This window comes from Hipposideros armiger, unplaced genomic scaffold, assembly GCF_001890085.2.
Source record: "Hipposideros armiger isolate ML-2016 unplaced genomic scaffold, ASM189008v1 scaffold_18, whole genome shotgun sequence".
Taxonomy (NCBI): Eukaryota; Metazoa; Chordata; class Mammalia; order Chiroptera; family Hipposideridae; genus Hipposideros; species Hipposideros armiger.
In genome coordinates this window covers 2,157,606-2,184,189 of record NW_017731368.1, presented here as the reverse complement: position 1 = coordinate 2,184,189, position 26,584 = coordinate 2,157,606, and the positions used below count along the sequence as shown (strand labels likewise).

The window sequence follows — 26,584 nt, the reverse complement described above, 5'->3', positions numbered from 1 at the left end:
CAGTGTGTTATCCTTTAATAAAGAACTGGGTCAGTGTGGCCACCACTCTCCCCAAGGCCTCCCCTGCAGCAGATGCCCCTCACCACTGGCTGCCTCTGAGACAGGGTGGCCCTGAGGCAGCCAACCAGGTTGAGGAGTCAATTTGCAGCGGCCTAGGAAAGGCATTCATCTCTCGGACCTAGGAATGTGGCAGCAGCAACAAGGCCAGAGGCAGCTAAACTGAGGTCAGGGCTGATGGAGGAAGACAGGACAGGAAGTGGGAGTCCTCTGTCCTTGCCAAATCCCGGTGGGGTGAAGGCCAGTGTTCAGGAACAGTACAGTCTCCCCAGCAGCTGAAGGCCCTTCCAGCCTCTCTCTGGAAGCTCTTAGTCCCCGATTCCCCACAGACTGACATCACACAAGCAGCCCGCAGGGTCAGTCACTGGGCTCAGGTAGGGTACCACCCCAACAGCCTCACAGCTCCAGGCCTGCGAGGTAAGTCCAGCAGGGCCCAGGCCAGAGCCACCAGGAGACTGGGGTCCACCTTCCACTAACTCTGCTTGTCAGGCACTACAGGCATCTAAGAAGGTGGTCTGTCCCTCGAGGTTCCAGAGCTGCCCAGGCGAGGCGGAAGCAACAGCAGGGCTTGCCGGTCCCTACAGATCCGTGACCTTGTTTTCCACAGCTGCTGCGATCTGCTGCAGCCGATAGCCCAGCTGCATCTTCTGGGCCGTGCCGTCCTCCTCCAGAGCGGTGATGATCTGAAACAGAGACACCGACACCGTCAGGGGAGGCCTCCAGCCTGCACATCTAACTTTGCCGCAAACTTCAAGGGGCCTTCTCAGTACTGGAACACAATTGGGGGTACCACCTCGCTGCTTCCCATGGGACCTCAGGGCCTCACAGTGGGAGGGGAGACTATCAAAAAAGTCACTACGGGGTTTTAAGGATCAGTGAGTGAGGTGGGAACTGAAGTACCTAGCACTCATGGTAACGAATATCCACCTACCCCCCCATCCCCAGAAAACCGTTTTGAGTGGAGGCCAGCTCCACCCATCATGCTGGCCTTTTCCCTACAAACTCCCCAGAGGCCCTGCTCTGGCCAGATACTGGCCAAACATGAACCACCACATAACCACAAATGAGGGCCACCACACAGGGGATGGCCAGAACCTGGAGGGGCTCACCTGCCATGTCTGCACAGGGGAGGAGATGCATCACACATCCCAGCTCCCCACCCCTGATGCTGAGGCTCACACCACTCAGACCAAGTGCCTGGACTTCACACTGCGCATCACTCATTTGTTAAATGACTGTCCTCACTGCAGGCCTGGGCCACAAGGCAGGCTCCTTATCTCCGAACAGCAATGGCCACATCCCTGGTGCCCCGCAAACGTCCGAGTGGACGATTCTGGCAGACACTCAGTAGGCTGACTGGTGGGTGCTCTGATCTAAGGCCCAGCCCAGGAATCCCAAAAAAAGAGCCCTCAACGGCTCTGTTGTGCCCTCATCCACCCCTGGCACTGTGCCTGGGCCCTCCTCTCTCGAAGCCCATGCAGCCCAGCTGGGCCCACACCCACCGGGGTGGCCAGGCACAGCATACTGCCACCCACGGACTTGGGTAGGGATCTGAGCCGGGGCAAGCTCAGGGCAGAGGTGGCAGCTGTGTGTTCCCTGCCCCCCCCCCACACACACACCCCAGCACACCCTACACACCATCTCCAGGCCCTGGTAGGACCCCAGCTGCTCACCACCACCACGCCTGGGAAACCTGCTGAGGAGCTCAGATGTGGGAGTGAGGACAGGTAAGAGCACAGCCAACGCCAGAAAGCATGCCTGAAGAACGTTTCCCATGCCCAGCCCCTCCCCTAATCTGTGCTGGGGCACCCGAATGGTCCCCATGAGAGTCACAGGGCCACATTCCTTCTTACGTCCATCTCCTCAGCCCCCCTCAGGGTCCCAGGTGCTGCCCACCTGGTCATAGTATTTGTTGATATACTTGTAGAGTTCATGCAGGGCCACTCGTGCCCCAAGGTCTCCAGAGTGGTTCTAGGGAGGACAGAAAGAGGTGAGAGAAATGAGGGGTGCTGCCAGACCCAGAGGAGGCCCAGGACTTAGGGCAAGTGGAGGGGGGAGACAGGAGCCTGGGAGATGGAGGAAGGATGGGCTCCCCTATAGACCGGGGATCCCAGGCCAGGCATGCTCAGCTGGGGACAGGTCAGGGCCAAAGAGCCTCCCTGGTGAAGACACCGCAGGTCTGCAGTTTCAGCAGTGTCTGGGGGTTCCACCGGGGCCCTGCCTCTCTCCCCCTCGAGGCTCCAGCGGTAACCCTCTGTCATCCCAGGTGACTGCAGAGCCAAGCGAGAGAGATGCCACTCAGGCTGTGACCCCGCATTGTTCTGCTCTGATCTCACTCAAGTCTTTCCTGAGGTGACAGTCAGGCCCCTCTATAGGGACATCTTTGAGCCTCAACCTCGTCAGGACAATAGAGCTGTTATCGCCTAACTTGTGGAGCTCTTATGGGGATCCAATGAGAAGATAAAGTATCCCCCATGCAGCAATGCCCCAAAAATTGTAGCTGCTGTTATTACTGTAGTTGTGATTGTCACCATCATCATTTCAGAAACATGGTTTATGAACTCTCTGGGGTTGATGTTTGGGGCTGCTTCCAGCGTAGGTGGGACATGTCTACACCACTGAAGGAAGCAAGGGCTCCCGGAAGACAAGGCCAGGCCGACTCTGGTGGTCCTGAGTTGAATCCCAGCCACCTAGCTGCCGTGGGGCTGTCATCCACAGACCCCAACAAGGGCTGCAGGCCTCCCTGCACCCAACTGAGTCAGGTGAGGTGACAGCTGCTCGGACAAGACCCCTGCTGCTCTCTGATGAAAAGTTGGGAGCCCTGGTCTTTCAAAATGGCAATTGGAACATTCTACCGAGGTTCCAAGGACTTCCCTGCAAAGGAGCAGTGTGAAGGGGACGGGACCCTCATGGAGGAGGCCTGTGCTTATCCCAACAAACAGACGGAGGGCCATACCCGGGACAGTTCGGCCAGAATGGAGTTCATCTCTTGATCACTGGCGGGGATGGTCTGTCTGATGTCTGCATAGTACCTGCCAGAGATCATGCAAACAGCAGCCGCTGGAGAAACAAACCTACTCCTCACCCCACAGGCCCACCCCTGGGCCTCCACTGTAAACACCCACCAATCCATCCATCCTGCCCCCTCCAGACTTCCCCTACCCTCGTACCTTTCCACCATCCGTTTGTAACGGGGGATGTCCCGAGCATACAGAAGTTTGTTGATGGGGGAGTCCTGGGCGCCAGCAGGCAAGCAGTGAAAGGGGGAAAGAGGGTGAGAGCCCCTGTGAGCATGACCAGCTTCGTTTCCCAGCATCGTTTCAAAGTCTCGACTCCCAGAAATGCCCTTCAGCCCCAGGTAATGGGGATGGCTGGTCACCCTAGCCCATTTCCTTCTGCAATGACCTCCTCCACTCCCTCCCCTCCACTGACACTCAGTCTCTGCCTTTGTCCCCTTGAGCTTCTCCCCAGATTATTCCAAGGTCATTTCTCTGCTCTGTGTGCCTCCACCTGGATCCAGCAGGTGACTGACCGGCACGCAGGGCAGGAAGGGGACAGTGCAGTCCTATGCTGCTTCGCCACGTGCTGTTTGTTCCCCGTGTGATCACTTTAAAATTCAGGAAACTGACTCAGGAGATTAAGTAATTTTCCCAGACTACCTCACTCCTAAGTGGCTGAGTTGGGATTTGAAGCAAATCTCTCAGATCAGAGCCCACAATTTTGACACACCCAGACATCCTCTACTACCAAACTGGGGTCCACTCCCGGCTCTGCCCCAGAGACTATGGGCTCTGGGCAGAACCCTGGACCTGCTGCCTAATCCTGACGCTACTGGGAGGGTGAGGCAAGGTCGCGCCACCCCCTGTGAGCAGGAATGGGTCCAAAGCAGGACACGTGCCTTCTCACCAACTCTCCATGGGGGACACTTGGCATTCCTGGTTTGGACTATTGCTGAGCTACCCAGGAAGCATTTGCAGTTTGGCCGGAAGGAGAGGCAGTGGGACGATCAGGCAGAAAACCCAGCCACCACATAGCATCCACTGTGGAGGTGGCCCCTGGGCCCTGCTGTGGCCTGGTGGTGCTCAATGCATTGCAGGCAGAACAACGAGAGCATGCAGAGCAAAAGTGGCCCCCAAAAGCTAGCACTACAGAGTGGAACTTTCCCTTTTGTTTCTTCATGGAGGTCTTGAGATGTATCTTTCTTTTCTTTTTTTTTTCTTTTTTTAAGCTGAGCCATCCTGCCACCTGTTGGCAGCTCAGTGGCTGCTCAGCTCAGGCCGGGAATCGAAATGCTGTTGCTCAGAGCTCAAACTCTTGAGCGAGCTCTTAACCAGCTGAGCCACTCGACCGGCACAAGATGTATCTTTCAAGAGGTCACAGGGCAACTGTGCCAGGGACTGGGCTAAGCGGAGCCTCGTTCTCAGACCTGCGAGGGCCCTGCCCACAGGTACCTGAGCAGTCGCAGAGGTGACCCTGTATCTGTCATGGGACTCTCTGGACTCTGACTACGGTGACAACACACCCCTACTTTCTGTGTGACCAGACGGCCCTGACCACTTCTCCTCTCTGTTTACGAGCACCCCTCATCACACCACCCTCCCCGCCTGGCACTCTCCTCTCTGTACTGCGCTGGCAGGCAGACACCTTCACCGCCCTCAGGAATCAAACCCACCAGGCAGCCTAGAGCTGCCCTGCAACAGTAGAATCCACGTCTCCACCTGGAAACCGTCTGGTCGCCCCACCACCACCTCGGGCTCATCTCCTAGTCTGAACTCACCACAGCCAGAGGCCCAGGGATCCCAAGCGAGCCTTCCTTCTTCTTCACTCCCACAGCCCACCCACAGCTTCTGCCTGCCCTGTACCCTCTTGCCCCACTTCAACCTGGCCACTGCTGGTCCTGGGGACAGCACAGCTTCTTCTCTGGACTCCTGGCTCCAGTCCATCCACGGAACAATTGCCAGAAGGCTCCACTTAACTCTCAAGCCTAACACCCCCGCCCCGTCCAGTTCCCAGGCCTGCAGTGGCTCCCATTACCCCTCGGGGTGAGCCCTCACTCGAGGCCCTGGCCTTGCCGCCCGCAGGCTGCACTTGCTGCCATATCTTAACCCTGTGAATCAGCACACACGGCATCCCCTGCCCTTGCTCATCCTTGATAACCGAGGCACCGCCACCTCCCAGGGAGCTTGGGGACAAAGCCTGGCCTGGAGCCTGGAGGCAGAGGCCTTGTCTGGCCCTCCTCCTCGACATTCTCAGGAAAGCCTGGAATCTGTGCACCTGCACAGCACTGCCCACCCCCAGCCCACCTCATGCTGCCCCACCCACCCATGCCCTCCATGTCCACCCCGATCCACTCACCCGGCCCAGCTTGTGGTCAGCCAGGGTGCAGGCATCCATGAAGGTCTGCGCGATGACCAGGAGCACTGCGTCCATGTTGTCAGATGTCTGCACGTCGAACACAAACTGCGGGTTTTTTATTATATTGATCCAGAACCTCAGTGGCAAGCTGCGGACAGGGCAGGCGTGGCCGGTGAGTGTGCTTAGGAGACGGGAGAGAAGATCCCACACACCTGGCCTGCCTGGCTCCACCCCCACCTGTTGGTCTTCCAGATATGGACGGTGTCCTGGTCGGAGATGCCATGCTGCTGGGCCTGCTCGTCCAGCAGGTCAAAGAAGTACTTAACAGCGAGCGGCACGGGGCGGCTGGTGCTGAGAATCACCTGGAACAGGTCGTCCACAAACTTCTGCAGGGTGCCCTGCAGGGAGGGGAAGTCCAGCGGTGCAGTCAGCAAGGGGACCTCAGCCCCAGCCCAGCCTCAGACTCCTCGTGGCACTAGGCCTGTGTGATCCCCATACCACCCCCAAATCCCACGAGTGACTGTTCTGTCCCCAGCCCAGACCCCACTGCCAGGCCTGTCCCCACCCTACCTTCATGGACAGCAGGCGGGTCAGGTAGATCTCAGGAATGGCCTTGGCTCGCTCGCGCTCGCCGCCCCGAAGGCTGCCCCTCCGCGGCCTGGGCGGCTCAGGCTCCTCGCTTGGCTTCACCAGGTGCCAAGACCGGATGCCCCCCTCATCTACATCCTCCAGCATCGGGGTCCCTGTGCCAAGACCCCACCACTTGTCAGCCCTCATCAGGTGCACCCTCCCCTGGGCCCCGGGGTCCTGCCAACTCCCAGGAGTAGGGGCACCTGGTGAAGGGTTTCTCTGGATGGAAGAGAAGTAGACACGAGCCCCCCCTGAGGTCTAGAGGCTCTTCCCCCACTACTGGGGACTGGGCAAAGCAAGGGCAGAGGGCCATAACCGGTGGGCGAGTACTCACTCTCTCCAGGGACATAATCCTGGTTTTCCCGGAGAACATGCTTGGTGAGGCAGGGAACCAGGGCCACAGTTGCTCCGTCTGGGACCTGCTGACCACAGTTGCTGACCCCCTTCACCAGCCCCACCCCACCATACCCCTCCTCTGGCTCCTACCCTTCCCACCTTGTAATGCTGCAGGGTGTTCAGGCGCCTCCACAGACCCTGGACCTCAGAAGTCACATCCTCATCAGAAAGAATGAGATGCCCGGCTACCCCAGACCGCCATTCTGCAAGGGCAAGATGGGGTGTGGTCCAGGGCTTCCAGGGCACCCTTCCTGCAGTGGAACCTGTCTCTTCCTCCACGGGACACGGGCACCTCGATTAGGGGCAGCCCCACCCAAACTCTCCAAAGACCAGAAGCGGGTGTCCCTCACCAGGTGAGAGGTCATCCCGGTAGAGCCCAGCTCTGCTGCAACTCACAACATCCCACCGCATTGGACGATAGCTGCCGGCAGAGCTGGTCCAGGACCCGCCCAGCCCTAACTCTGACTCAGGTCCCCAGGCCACCCTTCCCCTCTGCTCTCACCGACATCCAGGGTGCGGGGGTCTGGCCGCTGGGCGAGAGGCACCCCTTTATAAAGCTGGTCCAGCATCTTCTCCTTGGCCTGGGAGATGGTGTCACAGTCCAGGACCTTCACAGGCACGCCCTGGGCTTCTCCTGCCCCAGGCCCCACAGCCAGCAGCGCGTTCAAGGTCTACACAGGACACAGGGCAGCATTCAGGGCTCATGCCACGCTTGGAAAGACCAAGGCGTCAGGCCAAAGACAGGGACAACCCCTGAGGAAGCCACTGCCTCTGACCTCCAAACACCAAGCAGTCCCTAATTCTTGTCTCTTCACCTGCCTGCCTCCCCCAAGGACAGGCTCCCTCCACTGTGGCCCCAGCACCTAGCACAGCTTGCTAGTAAATATCTATGGGGTGAGTGGCAGAATAAGGAGTGAGCACAAGCCCCTCTTCACTCGGGTCTCCAGGCTCCTGGCTCAGTGGGTCAGGCTGAGACACCGGAGGAAAGCCCCCAGCAGCCTGACGGAGGAGCAGATTTGGCAGAGCCCGAATGGGATTTTCCCAAAGGAACTTTGGGTGGGTCACTAAAGGGAAAGCAAACCCGGAGGGATGTGACGGGCAGGTCTGCCAGGGTGGCTCCCAGCTTGGTGGGCACATCTCATTCCTGGCAGGACAATGAGACCATGGTCAGGCAAACCCAGGCCCTGGCACAGCAAGGACTTGGGCGAGGGCAGAGCTGGCTGTGCCACCCTGGCCACATCCCAAGCTTCTCTCCTGCTAAGCTAAAGGCCTCTCTCCCACAGCCAGCCAGAGGTCAGGCTGGCTCTACCCCCAGACACAGACACCCATACACAATCACACAGGCCCACCCTCCTCGCCCTCGCCAAGACTGACACTCCAGCACGCACACTCTCCCTCACCAGGGGACGGTACTCCACGTCCTCTCTGAGAAGGCGGTTGTCATTCAGGGTGTATTTGGCTTTGCCAGTCACGCTGTCCACCGGTCCCTTGTCCACTTGATGCTTAATTCCACGGAAGAGCATATACAGTGGCTCCCCTACCGCATCCTGGAAAGTGGCGGGCAGTTAGAGCCCCTGGGACAGGTGACAGGCATGGGGCAGAGGTGTACTGGACACGACCCACACTGGGGAAGGCTGCAGAGGGCTTAAGACATGCTGGGCATGAGTACACGAGCTGCATGCAGGCCAGGGCCTGTGTGGTTTGGAGAGTCCTGCCCCTCCCTGGAGGGGAGCCCCATCCACCTCTGCCTTCCTCACCCTGACAAAAGTGTAGAGGCAGATGGACATCCAGTTGGTGAGCAGCTTCTCCACCACGGTCTCTGTCCTGGGATGACAAGAAAGGGGGCTTAGCCGGGGCAGGGTCAGCAGGTGGGTCCGCGGGGCTCTATTCTGCAGACCCCCAGGCCCCAGAGGTCCTGATTCAGCTCCCGGCTACCGCTGTCCACAGCCACCCAGCCCCCATTGCTTCCGACACCCACACAGACCTGCGAAGCATGAGCTTGGGGTTCTTGGCCACATACTGGGCCACCAGGTCACTGAGCAGGGTGCGGAGGATGTCGGTGAAGTACTCAAGCTTCCCGTGCAGTGCCACAGTGAGCAGAGATGCGACATAGGCACGGTCCCGAGCTGAAAAGGTGCGCTGGCTCTCCAGGGTGTGGATGAACTGGTGCCAGAGAGAGGGGATGGGTGGGAGGGAGGGGCTGATTCCAAAACCAGGGAATGGAGAAGGGGCGGGGCTGGGGCGGCAGGGCCAGGAGGGGCAGGCGAGGGGCGGACAGGCACCTTGGTGAGGAAGAGCTTGCTGTTGAGCAGGTTGGAGAGCTGCCCCAGCCCTTGTTCCACAGTAGGTCGCCTGCTCTCAGGCACACCCAGGTCCCGGTGCAAGGGCGACTCCTGGTGCCCAGGGAAGAAGACCCTCTCGGCATACACCTTATAGTCAAGGAAGGGGATGCCGCTGCCCAGAAGGTCACTGGTGAGATCTGTCATCTCGGTCATAAGGTCTGTTGAGCAGAAGAGGCCAGGTTTCGGCGCCCATCCCATGGAATGGGAGCGGGCTTGGGCACAGCCCTGGAGCCTGGGACCCCTTCTCTGCAGCCTCACCTGTGAACTCCTTCTTGCAGCGGTCCCGCACGCTGCTCTCCAGGTTCTCCAGTTGGATCTGGACCTTCTTATAGTCCCTCAGGGCCTGCTTGCTCTTCCTCCTGCTCAGCACCAAGGTCAGGGTGGGAAAGGCTAGAGGCGGCCGGAGCCCTTGCAGGTCCCACCCGGCCCAGGCCTGCTTGGGCCAGCAGTCTAACCCAGCCATGCCCAACCAAGCCAAGGCCTAGCTCAGAATAACTTAGCCTGTCCTATTCCAGGCAAGTCACAGCCACCCAGGTCCTGTCTAGCCCAGCACAGTTTAGCCCAGGGATCAACAAGCTAGAACCGGGTCAAATACACCCACGACCTGTTTTTGTAAATAAAGACCAGAACACAGCCTTGCTCGTGTGTTTGCACTATTGTCTGGGGCTGTTTTGTGTTATAATGGCAGAGTCAAGCACTTTCAACCGAGACCGCCTAGCAAAATATTTACTTTGGCCCTTTATAGGAAATGTTCATTGACCCCCCCTGGTCTAGTCTGCCCCTTTTCAAACCAGCCACAACCCGCTTCCTGCCCCAACCCAGCCACATCTGGCAGCACCCACCTGTACATGAGGACAATGATGATGACTCCCAGAGCCAGCAGAGAGGTGCCCACCCCCAAGCCCACCTGGGCTGCCATGGGAAAAGCCACAGGGCTCTCGCCATCATACTGCACGTAGCCCAGGGAGAAGCGCAGGTTCCCCATCTGCACCTGTATGAGGAGCCACCTGTGAGCAAGGCGTCAGCACATGCCCAACGTCTGGCCCAGCCCGGGGCCTGCCCACTGACCGTGAACTCGGGCAAATCATCAGGTGCCTCCCGGAGGGCATGGTGCCGGGGCAAGGGCTGCTCCACGGGAGGCTCGCAGTACAGGTGGTTCCAGGTCAGCGTCTTCACCGTGCACGGGCCATCCCCGATCATGGCCACAACCTCTTCCTTGGATATCGCAAGGTCCAGATTCTCCCCCTGGAACACGGGGTCACTGATCTGTCACCCAGAACTCTTCCCTGAGGGGAGGAGCTGGTGGTCACTCAGATCCTATCTCCCCAAATATAGGAGGGATGGTCCTGAGACTCACCCCCAGAAATAGGGCTCACCCCCAGAAGTAGGTGCCTGAACACCACCCCTGCACACGGGGTGACAGTCCTGTGGATATCTTCCAATCTGCCACCTGACCCTTCTCTGTCCTTCCCTATCCTTCTTCTTCGAGTCTTAACTTCTCCAGAGCTAAACGTCTGGAGACTATAAAGTTGTCCCAAATTCTGCCCAGCTACCTAACAAAGCCAGAGCCCCTACTATGTCTGCTGGCCTACCAGGTCAGTGATGATGGGTTGTCTACCTATGGCCTTTCAGAATGTCCATCTACTGCATGTGTCAGAATATGTGCCACATGTGTGTCTGCATGAGTCAGGCTGTCAAATGGGCATCAGCACCTACTGCGAGTGCCAAACCATTTACATATTGTCATTCAGATGCCTGCCATGGAGTGTGTCAGGACCCAGGGCACAGGACCTAGGCCTCTGCCAAGTGCATCAGGCTAGGCACCCCACCACCAGCCCGCTCAGCCCTCGCCAGTTCCATCTTTACTCTGCTATCATGCCCCCTCTGCCACACACAGCAATACTGTCCAGCAAAGTGAAGGCTCTTGGGTCCAAGTAGGAACAGTACCTCTACAGAGATCACACTTCCAGGCTTGTGCCGGAATGGCATGGTGGGGTCCTCAGGGTTAAGGGGCTGCAGGGTGGGGTCAGCCTCATAGGAGAAGGGTATGGGGTTCAGCGTAGCAAAGTCAAAGACCAAGTTGTCAAGGATAAATTCCACGCGGACCGAGGAGTCCTCGGGCAGGCCCGGGAGGGCAGGTGTACGGCACGTGATAAGCTGGGAGGAGTTCACGTGGCATGGCTCCTCAAACTGGGCAGCGGGAAGAACGATAGGGGTGGGTCAGCTGAGGGGCGTGCAGAAACAGGGCCCAGCAAAGGTGGGACCCGCCACCCACAGCTCCACAGGGCGGGGTTGGGTGAGATGGGCGACACTAGCCCAGCACAGGCAGGGGAGGCCCACAGGTGTCCTACGTGATGGCCGCCACAGGAGGCTCCGGGGGAGCACGCTGTCTCCGGGATCACACGGCGCCTCCGCCCAAGCTCCTGGCCCAGCCCAAGTGCTCGCGGGGTCACAGTCACTCGGATTCTTGGCGTCTGTACCACATCCAAATTCTGGCCATGGACCCTTATTTCACGTCCTCCACTGCAACACAGCCCGTGAACCAGTTATGGCTTATGAGAATGAGGCTTTAAAGCACAGCCCAGTCCCAGTTAGGTTAGCTCATCCCCAGCCCAAAGCCACATGGTCCCTCTTCCCACCAGCAGTCAAGTCCTACAAACCCCCACGTACTGGACCTGCAAAGACCTCCCTGCCACATGCCATGCAGCCATGCCCTTGGCCCAACACCTGAGGAAACTCTTGGTGGGGCCAGCAGAAGTGACGTTGGGGTCTGATGTGTACTCAAACTGGCTGTGTTGAAGCCTCCGCTCAGTGGCCCCAAACCACACAGCCACAGGGAGTGTGGCAAGCGTGGAGTGTGGGCTGGTCTCACACCGCAGCTGCTCTGCCTGGCGCTCCAATAGCCTAGGGAAGAGAGATAGGAGTGGAGGGCAGGCCAGGCTGGCTGAAGTGGGCTCAGGAAGGGGAAAGGGATGGTTTCAGGACACGGAACCCATGCAGGCCTCAGCTCACTTCCATTCAGCTCTGACTCCACAGAGGACCCTGGAAGCTGCATCATTCCCATGACAGCCCCAGCTTCAGGAGGATCTGGCCACTTTCTGATGGAGCCAATTTGGCCTTCTCCTGCTTTCTGCTCTCTCCAGCATCCCACCCCTCCGTCTTCTCCCTGGAGTGCATGCATTTTTTTAGAATGAGGAAGCAGTCCTCACAGGTGACAAGGCTGATCTCCAACTACCACTCGTATGTCCTCCAGCCTTCCAGTCAGGAGCTTGGAGCCGTGCAGGGTGAGGCAGGTGCCCCCAGCTCTGGGGCCTCGGGTTGGGAAGATGGAGTACACCTTTGGGTCCTGTGGGAAGGAGGATAGGGAGAGAGGCATCAGGCCAGAAACAGAGAGGCGTGGGGACCCTGAGGCAGACAAGACGGCCCTGGGGTGGGGAGCCCAGGAAGGTGAAACCAGTGGGCTGGAAGGAGCCACCAGAGGGGGTGGCCCATCAGCAGCTGGGAGAGGGGGCCGGAGGGGCGCAGCTCAGCAGTCAGGTACCTGGTAGGCAAAGTTCTGCTCTGAGACGCCGCGTCCTCTTCCTGGCACCTCCACTGTCACAGTGCCTGCCACCTCCTCCCCGCTGGCCTCAGTGATACACACGAGGCTGTGGGCACATAGCAGGCTGGGGTGCCAGGCCACACCAAGGGCCCCTCAAACTGACCTGGCTGCACCCCCCTGTCCCACTAAGTCAGGTGGTCTCCCCACTTCCCACCCTCCACAAGATTGACAGAAATCTTTCCTGCTTTGGAGGGAATTCCTTCTAGCATACCAGGAAGCTCTGGCACCTGAGAATTAACATTCGTGATTCCAGTCATTTGAGTCCAACCCTAAGGCCCCCTAACAAGGAGGAATTTCCCTATGTGGCACAAATTTACAAAGGAGCCCTGTAAGGCTGGTTGTGGGGGTGAGTTGCTGAGTGGGCCCAACTGGCCGCCATCACCATGTGCACAGCACCGCTTGCAAAGTGGTAGAAATTTGATTTCCTCATGAAATAAAGTCCCTGAAAGCCTCCAGTCAGGTCTGGGGATAGACGTGAATGGAAAGTGAGCGATCTGAGAAATGCTGGTCCTTAGCCAGAAAACAGAAGCTTCAGGCAAAATAATTTCCAGAATGTGCAGCCTGCAGTGGCTTAAATCCATGACATTGTCACGGTCACTGCAAATACTCTGAGGAAATAGAACAAGTGATGCGTAAACTATCCAGGAGAGCCTTCGATCAGAATATATTTTAATCACTTTGTAAATCACTTCATAAATTACTTTAGTCTCATGGTTCTAAAATCATTAACAGTCTAGACAGTCACCTAACGTTCTCAGTCATAACACATTTAGGGGGAAAACTACATGCTCTAGCAAAGTTCTGTTTAAAACACAGATTACCAGGCCCACAGACCCAGATTTCCACGGCTGAGTCTAAGGATCTGCTCTGCCGTGGTTTTGAACAATCTGTCCAGGTAACCCTGACATGCAGCCAGGTTTGGGACTTGTTGCTTGTGGCTATCTCCATGCCTGCACTTTTGGGACCCTGCAACTGCCAGCCATGTTACCATGAGCCAGAACCTCGGTAAGCCATGAGCCCTGGGAAGGCAGGGATCTCAGGGTCTGGACAGAGAAGCCTGGCACTCAGCAGGCGTGCCGCAAGTCTGCCCTCTGGAGGAGCCCACCCAGGGCAGTGCTAGGGGAAGAACTGTGAGTTGGTGGGAAGGCAAGCCCCTGAGCACAGCAATCTGGAATCTGAAGACCCTGCTATCATAACTACATCCACAGTCACTCAGAAAGCCAGGTGAGAACACTGAGGCACAGCCAGGAAGCAGAACCACCTGTCAGCTCCAGGCGGTGGCTGGGCCACAGGCCCAAGAGTGACCCCCACAGCAGCCCAGGCCCGGAAGCTACAGGTGTGTACATGATGGCAACCCCGGCACTAAGGCATTGTGACCAGAACCAAAGAATGGGGGACAGGGAAGGGCAGGTGAGTAGTGGGTGTGCAGCCCTGAGCAGGAAAGCCAACTGCAGAGCCCAGCCACGGGCTCGTTGGTTCAGCCAGCTCACCTGCTGGAGACCTCGTACACCTGAGCGTCCACCACACAGGGCACTCCAGCCACCGCGACCATGTCCTGCACGTCCTGCACATGTTGGCCCAGGTTGGAGCCCCTGATGGTGACACGGGTGCCTCCGTCTACAGGCCCAGTCAGTGGCTCCACCTGTTCCAGGACAAGGACTGTTTACTGGCAGTGCGGAAAGACAGCCCAGTCTCCCCACTTTGGGCCCCCTCGACGCACAGCAGCCCACCCTCCCTCCAAGGGCAGCAGTGAGGAAGGGACACGCCAGAGTTTCAACACACCGAGTGGATGAGGGGTGCAGGGCACTGAGTGGCCACAGCATCAGCATTGCCACAGGCCTCCTGGGCCACACAACGTGGACGCTCCCCCTTGCACCACACACAACCATACTGGGGCAAGGCAGTTTGGCAGCGGCTGCAGTCCCCGTGGCCCACGGAACAGTCATATAGTACCACTGCGGGGTGGCAGAGACAAGTGTGAGAGGCAGGTCTGGAAGGGCCCTATTGCCAACAGCCAGTCGCTGCAGCCCCAGGCAGCTCACCATGCAGCCCATCGGCACTGTCCACACGCAGATGGCCGGCCCGACGCAGAAACAGCCCCACACGGAGCTCTGGCTGCAGAGCCGCATAGCTGAGCTGGACAAATGGAAGTGGGGTCAAGGTCTAGGGCTGGGGGAGGCATCAGGCCTGGGGAGGGGGTGCTCAGACAAAGGACCAAAATGACTCATTGTGGGAACACAAAGTCAGAGGTCAGAGTTGGGGTGCAGGGACCCCATGGGACCACAGGGTCAGAGGTTAGAGCTCCCAAGACTCCTCGGGGACACAGAGTCAGAGGCAGAACTGGAGTGTAGGGACCCCGTGGGGCCACAGGGTGGAAAGTCAGAGTTGGGGTGCAGGGACCCCACGGGACAGAGGATCAGAGGTCAGAGATGAAGTACCAAGACTCTCTTGGGGTCACAGGGTCAGAGCTTGGACTAGGATGAGTGTGGCACAGCCAGCTAAGGTTGGTAGCCAGCCTGTGGCCAGTGTGCCTTGCCCACCCAGGCACTCATGGTCTGCACCTGGTGCTGCTGGCACGTGACACGGCACTGGGTATCTGGAGGCAGCTCACACTCGACCTGGGCCTCAAGCACCACCTCACGGCCCTCCAGCTCCATCACACACTCATGGTCTCCGGGGCTATCCTGAGGGCAGAGGACATGGTTGTGCTGTTGGGGCAGCTTCAGGAGCTGGGCCCGGTGAGCCCCGCAGGCCCCCCAGCGCAGCCCTTGGGTTGGGACTGAGACCTGGGGCCGTGCCCTCTTCCTGCTCCCCAGTGCTTGTATATGGTCTGCCAACAGCGAAGGAGACCACAATGACACCCACAAGCAAGACGTGCTCACCTGGAAGAGGTGCAGGTTCCTGCCCAGCAGTCGGACTTCCCGCTCCACGTGCACAGGCATCAGTGTGGAGCCCTGAACACTCTCCACACAAGGGCAGGAGCTTGCTCCCCAGATCACCTCTTCCTGCAGGCACCAAGAGCAAGGCAGGCGATGGAGCCCACCCTGCCACCTCCATCCTTTCCCACAGAGCCCCAGGGGACAGGCCGGCGTGAGGCCGCAGCCCCCACCCTGCCCCGCGATCCCTTCCGATGCAGGATGCAGAACCGCAAGGTGAGCAAGGGTGCACCTGCCCCAGTGCCCTCCCGAGGCCTCCCTCCTGGGCTGGGCCTCACCAGCTCCCAGAGCCCGGGGGTGTCATACTGGTAGTCGAGGCTGGACAGGAGGATGAGGGGGGCGGGAGGGCCCTCGTGCTCAGCCGAGTCCCCATCACCTGAGAGGAGGGTGGAAGTGGAGAAGGCGGGCATGTCACCCCCTGTCCACTCGTCCGCCTCCGGCAGCTCGCCGCCTTCTCTCATGAGCCAGTCCAGAGTGGGCTTCGTGGAGCCAGCGGCCCCTGGGAAAGTGGTGGCAGGAGCAGTGCTGGGGGGCTGGTCCAGGGGTACCGCAGAGGGGAAGGCCTCAGGACCAGGGTCTGCAGGGGCAAGGGGCCGTGCTGCTGCGTCTGAGGGTGATGGGTGGGAGGCCAAGAGGTCCTCGGGTGTGGCCGTGGGTCCGAAGTCAGTGAGAGCAGGGACAGCAGTTCCGGGTCTGTCCAGGGGGCTGGGAGGGAGAGGCTCCTCGTGGAGCGGTGACTCTGTGGAGGCCGAGGCAGGTGTGGGGCTGGGACCTGCCCGTGGCTCCCAGGGGCTGAACAGGGAAGGCCTGGCCTCAGATGGAACATCTGAGGCTGTGGCTAAGGAGGGAGCCCCAGGCTTCACGGGAAGGGTGTCAGGAGCAGGGGTGACCGTGGCCTTGGGGGCTACAGGTGGGAAAGGGGTGGGTGCATCTCTCGCAGGAGGGGCTGGGGGAAGAAGCGGGCTCTGAGGGGGAGGCAGAGAAAGACGAGAGGGGCCACTCAGCAGGCAGGCGCGGGAGCAGGCAGCAGGCAGGCAAAGGGAGTGTTAAGAGGAAAGGAGACCAAGGAAAGAGAAACAAAAACAGCCCATTAATTCTCCAAAGGAGAAAAGGGGAGGGCAGGCTCCGGGCCTCTGTGCTGAGGTGGGGCACGAAGCCCAGACCTCCCCGCCTCGCAGCTACAAACGTCCTCTCCTAAAACAGGCGGGACGGCGGCAGCCTTCTCCAGTGAGTCCATCACACACAGCAACTCAGGTGCTCACATAGGCAGGCAGGCACACAGACCCCGGGCCATCAGAGAAACCCTTCTAAGGGGAACCCCAAACCCCCCGTGTGGCCCAGCCCGGAGTCACGCTCACCTGTTGGCTGACCACCATGGGCCCGGAATCACACGAGATCTTGTGTGTGCACAGGTGCTGCCAGACGCACCAGTTACACCGCCAGCGACTGCTCACACAGGCCTGGCACCTGCACAGAGCACAGCCATGGGGCAGGGGTCGCCGCGGGGCAGCCCCGGGTCTAGGGGTCAGGGTGAGGGACTCACTGCGCAGAAGCGTGGAGCTCAGCGATGGCCATACAGTCATAGAAGGAGAGGAAAGCTTTGGCGATCACAACGGCGCCAAACCTGAGCTCCACACTCACAGAGACGTGGTCTACGAAGAGGGAGAGAGGGCCGGGGCTAAGGAGTGGGGAGGGGTGCTCAGACCCCGAGCCGGTATCCTGAGACCACACAGAGTATGCAACCCAAATGGGGAAGGGCACCCAAGATCAGGGGAACACAGTCCATAGGACACAAAATGGGGACTTCAGAGGAATGGGCCCTGAAGTGGGGGGACTCTGAGAAAGGCGTTGCTTCAGGGCTCTGGATTCACACCTCACCCCAACCACACCCCTTGGAGCAAGATGGGAGGAGGGCAGGGCTCCCAGGCCCCGGGGCTGACCCCTTCTCTCACCCACCGGCTCCTTCCGGCAGTGTTGGGGCCTCACGAGGGTCTGGAGAGGGGCACATCACACCAGAACTGGTCAGCAGGGCAGGACTCTGATGTTCCCCAAAGTAGCAGGAATATGACTCCCCCAGCCACAGGGGTGGCAGGTCAGGTACAGAAAGGAAAACCTGCCAAGAGAGGCCAGGACATGCTGTCGGAGCCACTGGGCAGCAGAGCGGGGCTTGAGCTTAAGGGGCACCCAATGTGGGCAGGCATCAGTAGCGACCATCCCCTGAGCCTTCACAAACACCCTCTGGGCTGGTCAGTAACAGATGGAGAAAGCGAGGCACCAAGAGAAGTGACTTGTGCAAGGCCATGCAGTATTTGGTGCATCTGACACCAAAATCCAAGGTGTGGACCCATCACCAGAGCCCTCCCACCAAGGCCCCGCCTGCTCTGGTCATTCACCTCCCTCCTCTCCTGTCGGCTGATGTTAGCAGGACTCATAGCTGCCACTTGCAGACAGCTCAGCTCAGGCTGGAAGCTCCACAGCCACCGCTCTGGGCCCTGGCCCCTCGAGCACTCGGAACGGCGACTGCACCTGGGTGAGAATGATGAGCGTCCACCTGTGACCCTCACAGGGCCACTGGGAGTTCATGGGGCAGGAACACCTATAATCCTGGGGACCTGGGCAGGAACCTCAAGTGGACCATGACACCAGGATGTGTGTGCCCTGGCAAGGCACTGATACCCAGGGTGGAGGACAGAGTGGGAGGCTGGGGCATACGGGGGTCAGGAGTGGAGAGTCAAGGGCCAAGGACCAGGAATCCTGGAGAGGGCGATTATGCAAGAGCACTGAAGGCACGAGGCTGGGGTTGGGGCTGGAGAAGGGGTCATGAGTTGGCCGAGCACTAACCTGCCAAGGAGCACACACCACCCGCAGTAAGGGTCTCTGTGAGCAAGACAGGATGCACAGTCCAGGTGCTGAGCACAGGAGGCCACAGGAACCTTGAGAAGCTGTGACAGCAAAGAGGACTTGAAGCCAGCAATCCAAACACCAGTGGCTCACCCTGGTCCCGCCCAAGACTCCTCCAGCAGCCAGGTCCCAGCTCCCGCCTGGCACTCACTGTGCTCTGAGTCATGACATACAGGTGCTCGAAGGTCCCATCGAAGGTGAGGTCTCTGCTCACCGCAGATCCCTGCTGGATGCTCTGTGTGATGTACGGTTGGCCATCACTTCCCGGACCCAAGTAGACCTGAGATCAGAAACCACAAGCTCAGAGACCCAAGATCATGGCCACAGGCTCAAGGCACCCTCGCTCCTCACAATTTACAGGTAGATTTCCTCCTAGCAGTACAGGTCACACCACCCTGCCCTGGGGCAGAAGTGGGGGACTGGAAGGGGTCCCCCACTTCTTGGACACCAAAATCCAAGGTGTGGACCCATCACCAGAGCCCTCCCACCAAGGCCCAGATCTGCCCAGAAGGGGGGCAGATCACAGGTCAACACTACCCAGTCTTAGGAAGAAGAGCACAGGTCACCTCTCAGAGCCTGGGGCCGGGAGCATGTCAGATCCCACATCCCAGCCCCAGAGGTCACAGGGGAGGCTCTGCCCAGGCTGGGTCTCCAACAGCCTGTCCCATCCAGACCTTGGGGCAAGTACTTCCTGGGGACTCACCCTGTGCAGCTGCCCTTGACTGTCACCCAGGAAAGCAATGGTGTGTCCCTCCTCCATGGTGACCGCCACAGCTGTTAGCTGAACCCCTGGCCACTCTAGAACTGGCATGGCTTCCAGGGGGGCACGGCTGGCCATGGGGCTGGGTGTGTGGTCGGAGCCACAGGGATAAGCATGCAGAGTGTCCTGTAGGCAGCAGGAAGCACCAGTAAGGCCCCCCCTGGATAACCTCCCTGCCCCGTTCTCCTGGATGACCCCGTCCCCTCCCCCAGGCTTTCTGCCAGCTCTCCCTGAACAATTCTGTCTTCTCTGCAGGGCCTCCTAAGACAACCTCGTCCCCGCCCCCAGGCTCTCTGCCAGTCCTCCCTGACAACATCTCCCACAGGGCACCCTTAGCGCTGCCTTGGTGGCTTATCTTCAGCTGCCTCAAACAGTCTCCAGCAGCTCCTTCCCCTTCTTTTGATCCCCATCTGCCTGGGGCCCCATCTTCACCCACCTCTGGCCTGGGAGCTGCTTCTCGCAGTGTATACGTAAGCACAGCCTTCTCCTGGACCATTTCTCCAAAGCCTCTCTCAGCTTGCATCCTCATCTCCAAGTCCACTCACCTGGGCCCTGCCACCTCTCACTGACTCCGTCCCCCTGTGTATGGCTTCTTCCCTTTTTTTTTTTTTTTTTAATCCATCCTGAGGCTAGAGCTAAACTAGTTTCAACCTCACCTGCCCTCTTGCTCAAGAACCTAAAACAACAGGTCCTACTCCGCCACACACTCATTCTGGGTGGCTGCCCCATGCCCCAGAACCCCAAACACCGTCTCAGTCCACCTACCCAAATGCCACCCCTTCAGCACCCAGTCCAAGCCCATCCTGCACAGCTCTCTGTCCCCCTGAATGCCATGCTTACCTAGGTACGCCTCCACTGCCCAGACACAAAGTGTGCAACATACATTGACCTGATCAGCCCCCACACTACCACCAGCTTCCCTCAGACTCCCCAGACAGCTGCTTGGCAGTGAACTCCTGGCCAGTGGCCTGAGATGGGTAAGGGCTGTGGCAGTGTTGGGACTCACCACAGGCAGCTGTGCACAGTCGGAATTGACATCATACTCGATGTAGGCCACCTCGGCCCCATCCTCGGTGCGGCCCTCCCGAGTGTAGCAGGCATCGCGCGTGCGATTGGCAAGGCGGTCCACCTCATCCAGCGGAAAGGCACAGAGGGCAGAAGCTCCAGATGCCCCGGCAGCTGCTGATGGGGGCCGGCCCACAGTGGGGGGAGCGGCCGAGGAAAAGGCTGCGAAGAGCACCTCCCCCTGGGCCACCTCCGGGGATGTGGCCACGGCCGCAGCCTGGATCAGCCCATAGCGGCCACCCTGGCAGGCCAGTGGTAACTCCACATAGGAGTAGTAGTGCTGGTCCCGGAGGCACACGCGGGAAACATAGGCACGAAAGGCTCTAGACTGAGCCTGCAGGTCCCGCCGAAGGAACAGAAAGTAGGCGTTGGCCCCACGTGCAAAGGCGCTCACAAAGTGGTGGCTGTACTCAGAGAGGCGGCCCACGGCCAGCTTGGCGGTCTCCTCATAGGAGAAGGCAGCCTGGGGGTCCGGTGGCTGTAAGGCCCGGGTCGTGATGGGAGGGATGCCACCCCCCACACCCCTGCTGGTGTATCCCCGCCCCACGAACAGGAGGGGCTCCCCAGCCAAGCCCTGGGCCACCAGTCCCACAGTGCTGACCGCAGGGTCATTAGCAGCCACATACTGGGTGTCCCCAGGCCGCTCTGGCCGCAGCAGCAGCTGCTCAAGCTGCCCCAGGCGCCTCTGCTCACAGATCCCCTGGTGCACACTCCCGCACACCACCAGAGCCCCTGGGCTCACCAGGAGCAGCTGGTTCAGGTTGTTGGTAGGCTGGGCCTGGGGGCACTCATCAGGCACCACAGGTGGCAGGCAGTCCCTGCTATCTAGCACAGGGCCAGTGGGCACGGTGGCCTCCAGCTGTAGCCCAGGGCTCAGCTGGAACAGGAAGTTGGTGGCTCCTAAGTAGATGGTGCCTGAGGTAGGATCCCGTGCCAAGTGCTGCAGATATGTGCCGTTAGGAGTGAAAGCAGCCGGTGGAGGGGGCTGGAGGGAAAGGACCCAGCTGGCCCAGAGCATCTGGAGAAGAACTGGGCCAAAGGCAGGCATGGTCACCTGGCAGGGAGAGAGGTGGAACAGGGCTCACGTGGGACCACTGGTGAGGGGTAGGGCTATGCCACTGCCAAGATACCCCTCATAACCCAGGGCGGTGAGGAGAGGACCAGGCTTAGACAGGCACTGCGGTCCAGGATGTCCTCAGGACCACACGTTAGCAAGGGGCCAGGAGGTTTTTCCCGGAAACTTCAACACTGCCCATTCTCTACAAGCACTATTCTCTCAGGAGACCTGAACCCCACACACACATCCTCACCCTGCACTGCCCCGTGTCACCTACCACAGGGTCTGCGGGTGAGAGGCTAGAGGGGCAGATTGTAGGAAACATCCCATCCCCAGGGACCGGGGCTGGAAGGGGCAGGAGAGTAGATGTCTCGAAGGAGGGGCCCAGAACCCTGAGGAGGGAGCAGCCCCCGCTTCTTAGATGTCAGTTTCCTGGGCAGGAGGAGGGAGGGCGAGGTCCCATGGGCCACGGGCAGGTGAGGGCAGGGCAAGAATTGGATGAAGGGCCTTTCAGGCAAGAACCCAGAAGGGTAATAAGCACAGAACCAAAGGGCTGGAGAGAAAAGGGAGGTTAAGGCTGCCAGGGATGGGGCCTGAAGACTGGACCCCATCCTGGAGGGACCCCATCCTGGAGAGCCCCCAGTAGAGGCGAAAGTCACACTTCTCCCAGATGCCTAGGTGTGAAGTCAGGCTCACCTGGCAGGGCCGGCTGGGTCAGAAGACAACAGCATGACCTGTGTGGGAGTCACCTAGCCAGGGAGAAAGCAGAGCATGAAGCCGGTGGCTGGGCAGCAGGCATGTGGAAGCCGCACAAAGGTACCCCCGTCCCGCTGGCCGGCCTGCTGGTGGAACTGGGCCCAGCCTGGCCCTTGGCCACCAAACACATTCCACACGGGACGCCTCCTCAGAGCCCACACAGAGAAGGGGAGGGCAGCGGAACCAGGCACCCGCAGGGCCTGGGAAAGGGCAGCTAGGAAGGAACCCCATGGCTGGCAAGGCCCAGTCAGGCCCCCAGCACGGCCGTGTCCCTCTACAGCCCCTTCTTCTCCCTTCTTGGTCCTCTCCCATTCTCACCCTCTGTCCAGAGTCCACCCTATCAAGACATCCAGGTACACACTCGCCATACGGGCCAGGGGCTGTCCTAGCCCAAACTGCCACTAACACATAAGCAGACACACGCTCGCACACACCAAGCATACATACCACCCAGCCTGCATGCACACATCCACACACAAGCACATGATCACTTACATACACACACAGATGTGCAGATACAATCTGGACACAGAAACACAGGCGGACACACGGACGCTTCCACACCTGCACCAAGACACATCCACACAGCGACAACCTCCTTAGACACAGAAACACACAAATCACACAAACATGCACTTTGCACAGGCACATGTCACACCCACCTGCCTAAGACATACACACCGCCATCACATTCAGACACTCACACGAACAGTCCCATGCACACTTCCCTGGTTAAAGCCCTGTCCTAGAGGGCTGTGGAAGCCAGGCCAACTCTTGCTATTTCCTCTCCTGCAGGTCAGAGCAGAGCCAGGGCCCTGGGAGGGGGAAGAGGTCCTAAAAGAAGTCACCATGCCTAGCTGTGTCCCCCACCCCGAGGAGCTCCCAGTCCTTGTGTGCCTGCTCTCTTCACAGACCTCTCCTTGTAGGCCCCAGCTAAGGCCTGCTGGAACCAGGAAACCATGGCAACACCATCTTCCCAGCCCCGGGTGGTCCCCAGCCAGGAGCACCAAGGTTGGTGAAGCGCTGAGACAGGCCATACATTACAGTTCAGGAGACACTTCCCCTGCCTGCCTGTGCCCAGGCCACATTGCCCAGGCCCTCCCGCCATCCAGCTGCCAGCTGCCGGTCTGCCTGTGGGAGGGCTTCCCTCAGCCCAGGTCAGCTCCTTTCCTGCCAGCCAAGGGCCCCACGGGGTGTCCCTGAGGCTGCCCCAGAGTGAGCAGAGCTAGGCGCAAGGCGCAAGGATCGGAGGAGAGTCCAGCAGCCTGGCGGGAGCAGGGGAGCCGTGGCCACAGCTCGGCTGGGCATTGCTCCCAAAATAGCTTGGGGGTTTCCATTTTTAGTGTGCAGAGAACAGGGCAGCTCTATGGGAGCAAGAACAAGGCCGCCTCTGTTCACCACCCGAGGGGGCGGGGAAGGGGGCGGCAAGGAGAGTCGTGAACCCGGTGAGAAGCCCAGGACTGTGGCAAAGCCAGGCTTCCCAGGAGCCCCCCACCTTGTTTCCAAGGGGCGAGAGAAGAAAGTTTCTTCCTCTAAGAAGGCATGGTCTGGTCTGCCTGGGGACTGGCAGAGGCCACCTCCTGCTCAGGGATGCGCCTGGGGCAGAGGGTCCATACTTAGACCGACACTCACTCCTTTATTCACTTGCAAACATTTGCAAGTGCCTACTATGTGCCAAGGTTCTCTAGCCCGCAAGGGGCAGCAACCAAGACACTCCCAAATCTAAAATCACAACTGGGTGGCCCACAGGAAGAAGATGGGCGGGCTCAGACAAACTCCTGGCCAGGCCAGAGGAGGCTGGTGGATGACCCACCCTGGGAAAAGTGGCAGGCTTCTTCTATCTTCTCTGAACACCGCCTAGCACCCCTTGCCCTTCCCCACATACCAGGGGTAGGAGAGGAGGAAAATAAGGACAGTGACAGCTTCTCCTCCTTTTTGGCAGTTCTATTTCACTTAACCTCTGCTACAGGCCACAGGGCAGCCCCCAGGCCCTCCCATTTCACGGGAGTCCGAGCACATGCCTCCCTCCAGAGTCTCTGGGGCACCCTAGGGCCTGTGATGAAGGTCAGGCCTCTCCAGCGCCCACCCTCTCCCATCCAATCCATGCCAGTGCTCCCCCACACATGCTCCTCATTCCTGCCGGCCTGAACCAAGGGCTGTTTCCACTGCTTGGAATGCCCACTCCCTATCTGTCCCATTAACTTCACTCCCAACCATCATATCCCAAGGAGCCTTCCGGGCAGCTGAGGAGTCCATTCCCTGTGGTGGCAGAGTACACTGCAGCTCTGCCTTGGGCTCTCTGAGCCTCAGAGTCCCCATTTGCAGAACAGGAGGCAGGGCCGACTGCTCTGACAGTTAAACATGATATGGCGTGTGCCTGGCATTAGTGGCACCAACCAAGGGCACTTTTCCCTGTTCCACCCTCCCACTGTGGACTTGAACTTCCTTGAAGGCAGGGAGTGTGGCTTTTGATTCAGAGGCCCCAGCAACTCAGAACAGGTTAACACAGAGCAGGCGTTCCTGGTATGTCGAAAGAACCCCCATTTCATGGCCAAGGAAACCAAGCCAGTAGGGGAGATATGGGGTTCTCTAAGCTACTTGGCCTTTCAAAGGACAAGGTGTGAGCCCCACTTTTGTTAATGACCAGGCCAGAGCCGACTGAAAAGGATGGTTTGGAGCCAGGCCTCACATCCCCAACTTCCACAGCCGGGATCTCCTGCCCACTCGGCAGATCTCAGGCCCCGTCCAGGCTCACAGCCAGAGCCTCACTATGCCTGTGCCCCGGCCTGTGCTGGGGTCTCTTCTGGCCCACCTTTCTCTGAACCTCTTCAGCAGGGCCCAAGGCTGCCTAACTTCTGTCTGCAAAGCGCCAGCACCACCTAGGCCCTCCTGGGGCTGTCCTCACCAGCCAAAGGGGCTCACAAACTCTGCCCTTCCACGTCTGGAGAAGGGTCATCATACGCAGCCCTCATTTCCGAGGACGGGGGAAGAGTGGGCAACCGGCCTTTCCTTTCGGTGATCCTGCTGGGCTCGCAGGGTCCACCCAGGAGAAGAGTTATTCATTGACAGTGCTGGAGTGCACACTGCTCGCCCTGTTGTCTGTGTGTTGACGTGGGGTGGGAGGATCCACCATTTACCCGGCACCCGCGAGGACTCAAGGACCGTCAGTGTACCGAGAAGGGGGGTCCCCCTCTGGGGTACAGCCGCCTTGAGCACAGCAGCCTGGTGGGTCGGCCACTACAAGAAGGGAAGCCTCGACTCCCCATCGGCTCTTCCCCGACCCTCCTCCCTCTTTTCAGGGCCGCGGGGGCAAGGACCCCACCAGTGGTCCTGGGAGGGCGGGGAAGGGGCCGGCCGGTTCCAGCTGAGGCGGCGGCGGCGAGGAGGGGGCGCGGAGGAGCAGCTCCACCTCCTCTGTCTCCCAATCGCGTTACAGGCGGAGCCGCCAGAGTTTCCCTTCGCGCGAAGAAGTATGGTCCCAACTCTCAGGACCGAAGCCGCCCACCACTCACCCGGGCTGCCCCTGCCCCGCGGGATCGAAGCCTCAGGCCCGCCACCCCGGGGGTGCGCCGCCGCGCCGGGCCCCCCACCGCCCGGCCCGGGTCCCCGCACTCACCGCCCGGCTGGGCCCCGCGGGACTAGCGCGCCGAGGCGGGCGCCAGCCGCTCCGGGCTCGGGAATCTGCGCGCGGCGACTTCGCTGCCCGCCCCCCCACACACACACACCCCCGGAGGTGGGTCTGACGGAGCCGCAGCTGTTACCCGGAGACCGAGGGGCGGAAAACTGCGCCCGCTGCCCGCCCCTCCCGCCGCGGCGCTGCCACCGCCCGGAACAAAGGAGACAAAGCCGCGTCGTCCGGGCCCGCCGGGCCGCCCTCCCCCCGCCCGCCGCCCAGGCCAGGCCGGAAGCAGCCGGGAGAGCCGGGCGCGCGCCCCGAGCCGCCCGGGACCCCGCTTTCCAGCCCAGCGGGCTCCGCAAGTGCGGAGGGAGGGGGACTCGACCCCTCCCATGTGGGGGTCAGGCACCCGGGCGGTAGCCATGGCAACGCGGAGCGCGGCGGGGTTGGGGGTGGGGGGTGAAGCGGAGCGCGGCAGCCCCACCCCGCCCCGTCCCTGCCGCGCCTTACCTGTGCTGCGCTGGAACTGGAATTGGGAGCACTCCCGGGACGGGAGGGGCTGTGAGGAGGGTCGCGTTCCGCACCCCCAAGGTGTGGTGGTACAGCGCCGGGTCCTATTCCTACCCGCCAGCGCCGGGTGGGACCCACGCCCCTCACCTGCCCCGGCTGCTAGCTGGGCACCACCTCTGCCCTGCAGTGCCCCCGAGCTGCCTCTTTCCCTTCCGATACCTGGCTCCCGTAGTCGGCCTCCTCCAACTTTCTTTACCTAGGCGCCTTGTTTCTCCCACCGCACCAGGTCCTGCCCACTGCCCCTACTCCCTGGACTCCCAAACAGCCAACCCCTCCTTCCGGCCCCCACCTCTGGTTGTGCGGGAAGAGCGCAGCCTCTGGGGCTGGGCCTGGGTTTGCGCCATCACTAAGCCAAGTAACCTGACCCCCGCCCCCGACTAGATCCACAGGCTTATTTGCTCACCGGCAAAAGGAGGTGATACCACACCTTGCCCGGCTGTTAAAAGAGGGCAACATCGGCTGTAAATGTGCACACGCAAGGGCGCATTTCCTTCGTTTTCTCCCAGGCCTGTACCTGGATCCACCCCAAACGGAGAAGCTTG

At 60.1% G+C, this 26,584-nt stretch overlaps 1 protein-coding gene across 4 annotated transcripts; it reads right to left on the bottom strand.

The window, feature by feature from the left end:
* Positions 1 to 26,584, bottom strand: PLXNB1 (plexin B1). Of its 4 annotated transcripts, none has more exons than XM_019632277.1 (38): positions 26,446 to 26,584; positions 21,797 to 21,849; positions 19,985 to 21,097; positions 18,922 to 19,104; positions 18,370 to 18,498; positions 18,159 to 18,259; positions 17,711 to 17,843; positions 17,274 to 17,430; positions 16,861 to 16,969; positions 16,676 to 16,784; positions 15,596 to 16,282; positions 15,264 to 15,386; positions 14,943 to 15,065; positions 14,424 to 14,517; positions 14,164 to 14,336; positions 13,872 to 14,023; positions 12,322 to 12,427; positions 11,990 to 12,126; positions 11,508 to 11,684; positions 11,132 to 11,303; positions 10,728 to 10,970; positions 9,849 to 10,025; positions 9,623 to 9,771; positions 9,039 to 9,139; positions 8,721 to 8,938; positions 8,423 to 8,601; positions 8,196 to 8,262; positions 7,839 to 7,985; positions 6,941 to 7,109; positions 6,538 to 6,641; positions 6,377 to 6,461; positions 5,983 to 6,155; positions 5,650 to 5,810; positions 5,413 to 5,560; positions 3,228 to 3,292; positions 3,014 to 3,089; positions 1,954 to 2,028; positions 1 to 740 (listed from the first exon to the last, which is right to left on the bottom strand). In XM_019632277.1, exons 3-38 carry the CDS (start codon positions 21,089 to 21,091, stop codon positions 636 to 638), a joined length of 6,414 nt encoding a protein of 2,137 aa, XP_019487822.1. In that variant the 5' UTR covers positions 21,092 to 21,097; positions 21,797 to 21,849; positions 26,446 to 26,584; the 3' UTR covers positions 1 to 635. The 4 variants fall into 4 exon arrangements, with proteins under 4 accessions (XP_019487822.1, XP_019487808.1, XP_019487816.1 ...); XM_019632263.1 differs by lacking the exon at positions 26,446 to 26,584 and adding an exon at positions 25,983 to 26,315; XM_019632271.1 differs by lacking the exon at positions 26,446 to 26,584 and adding an exon at positions 26,202 to 26,305.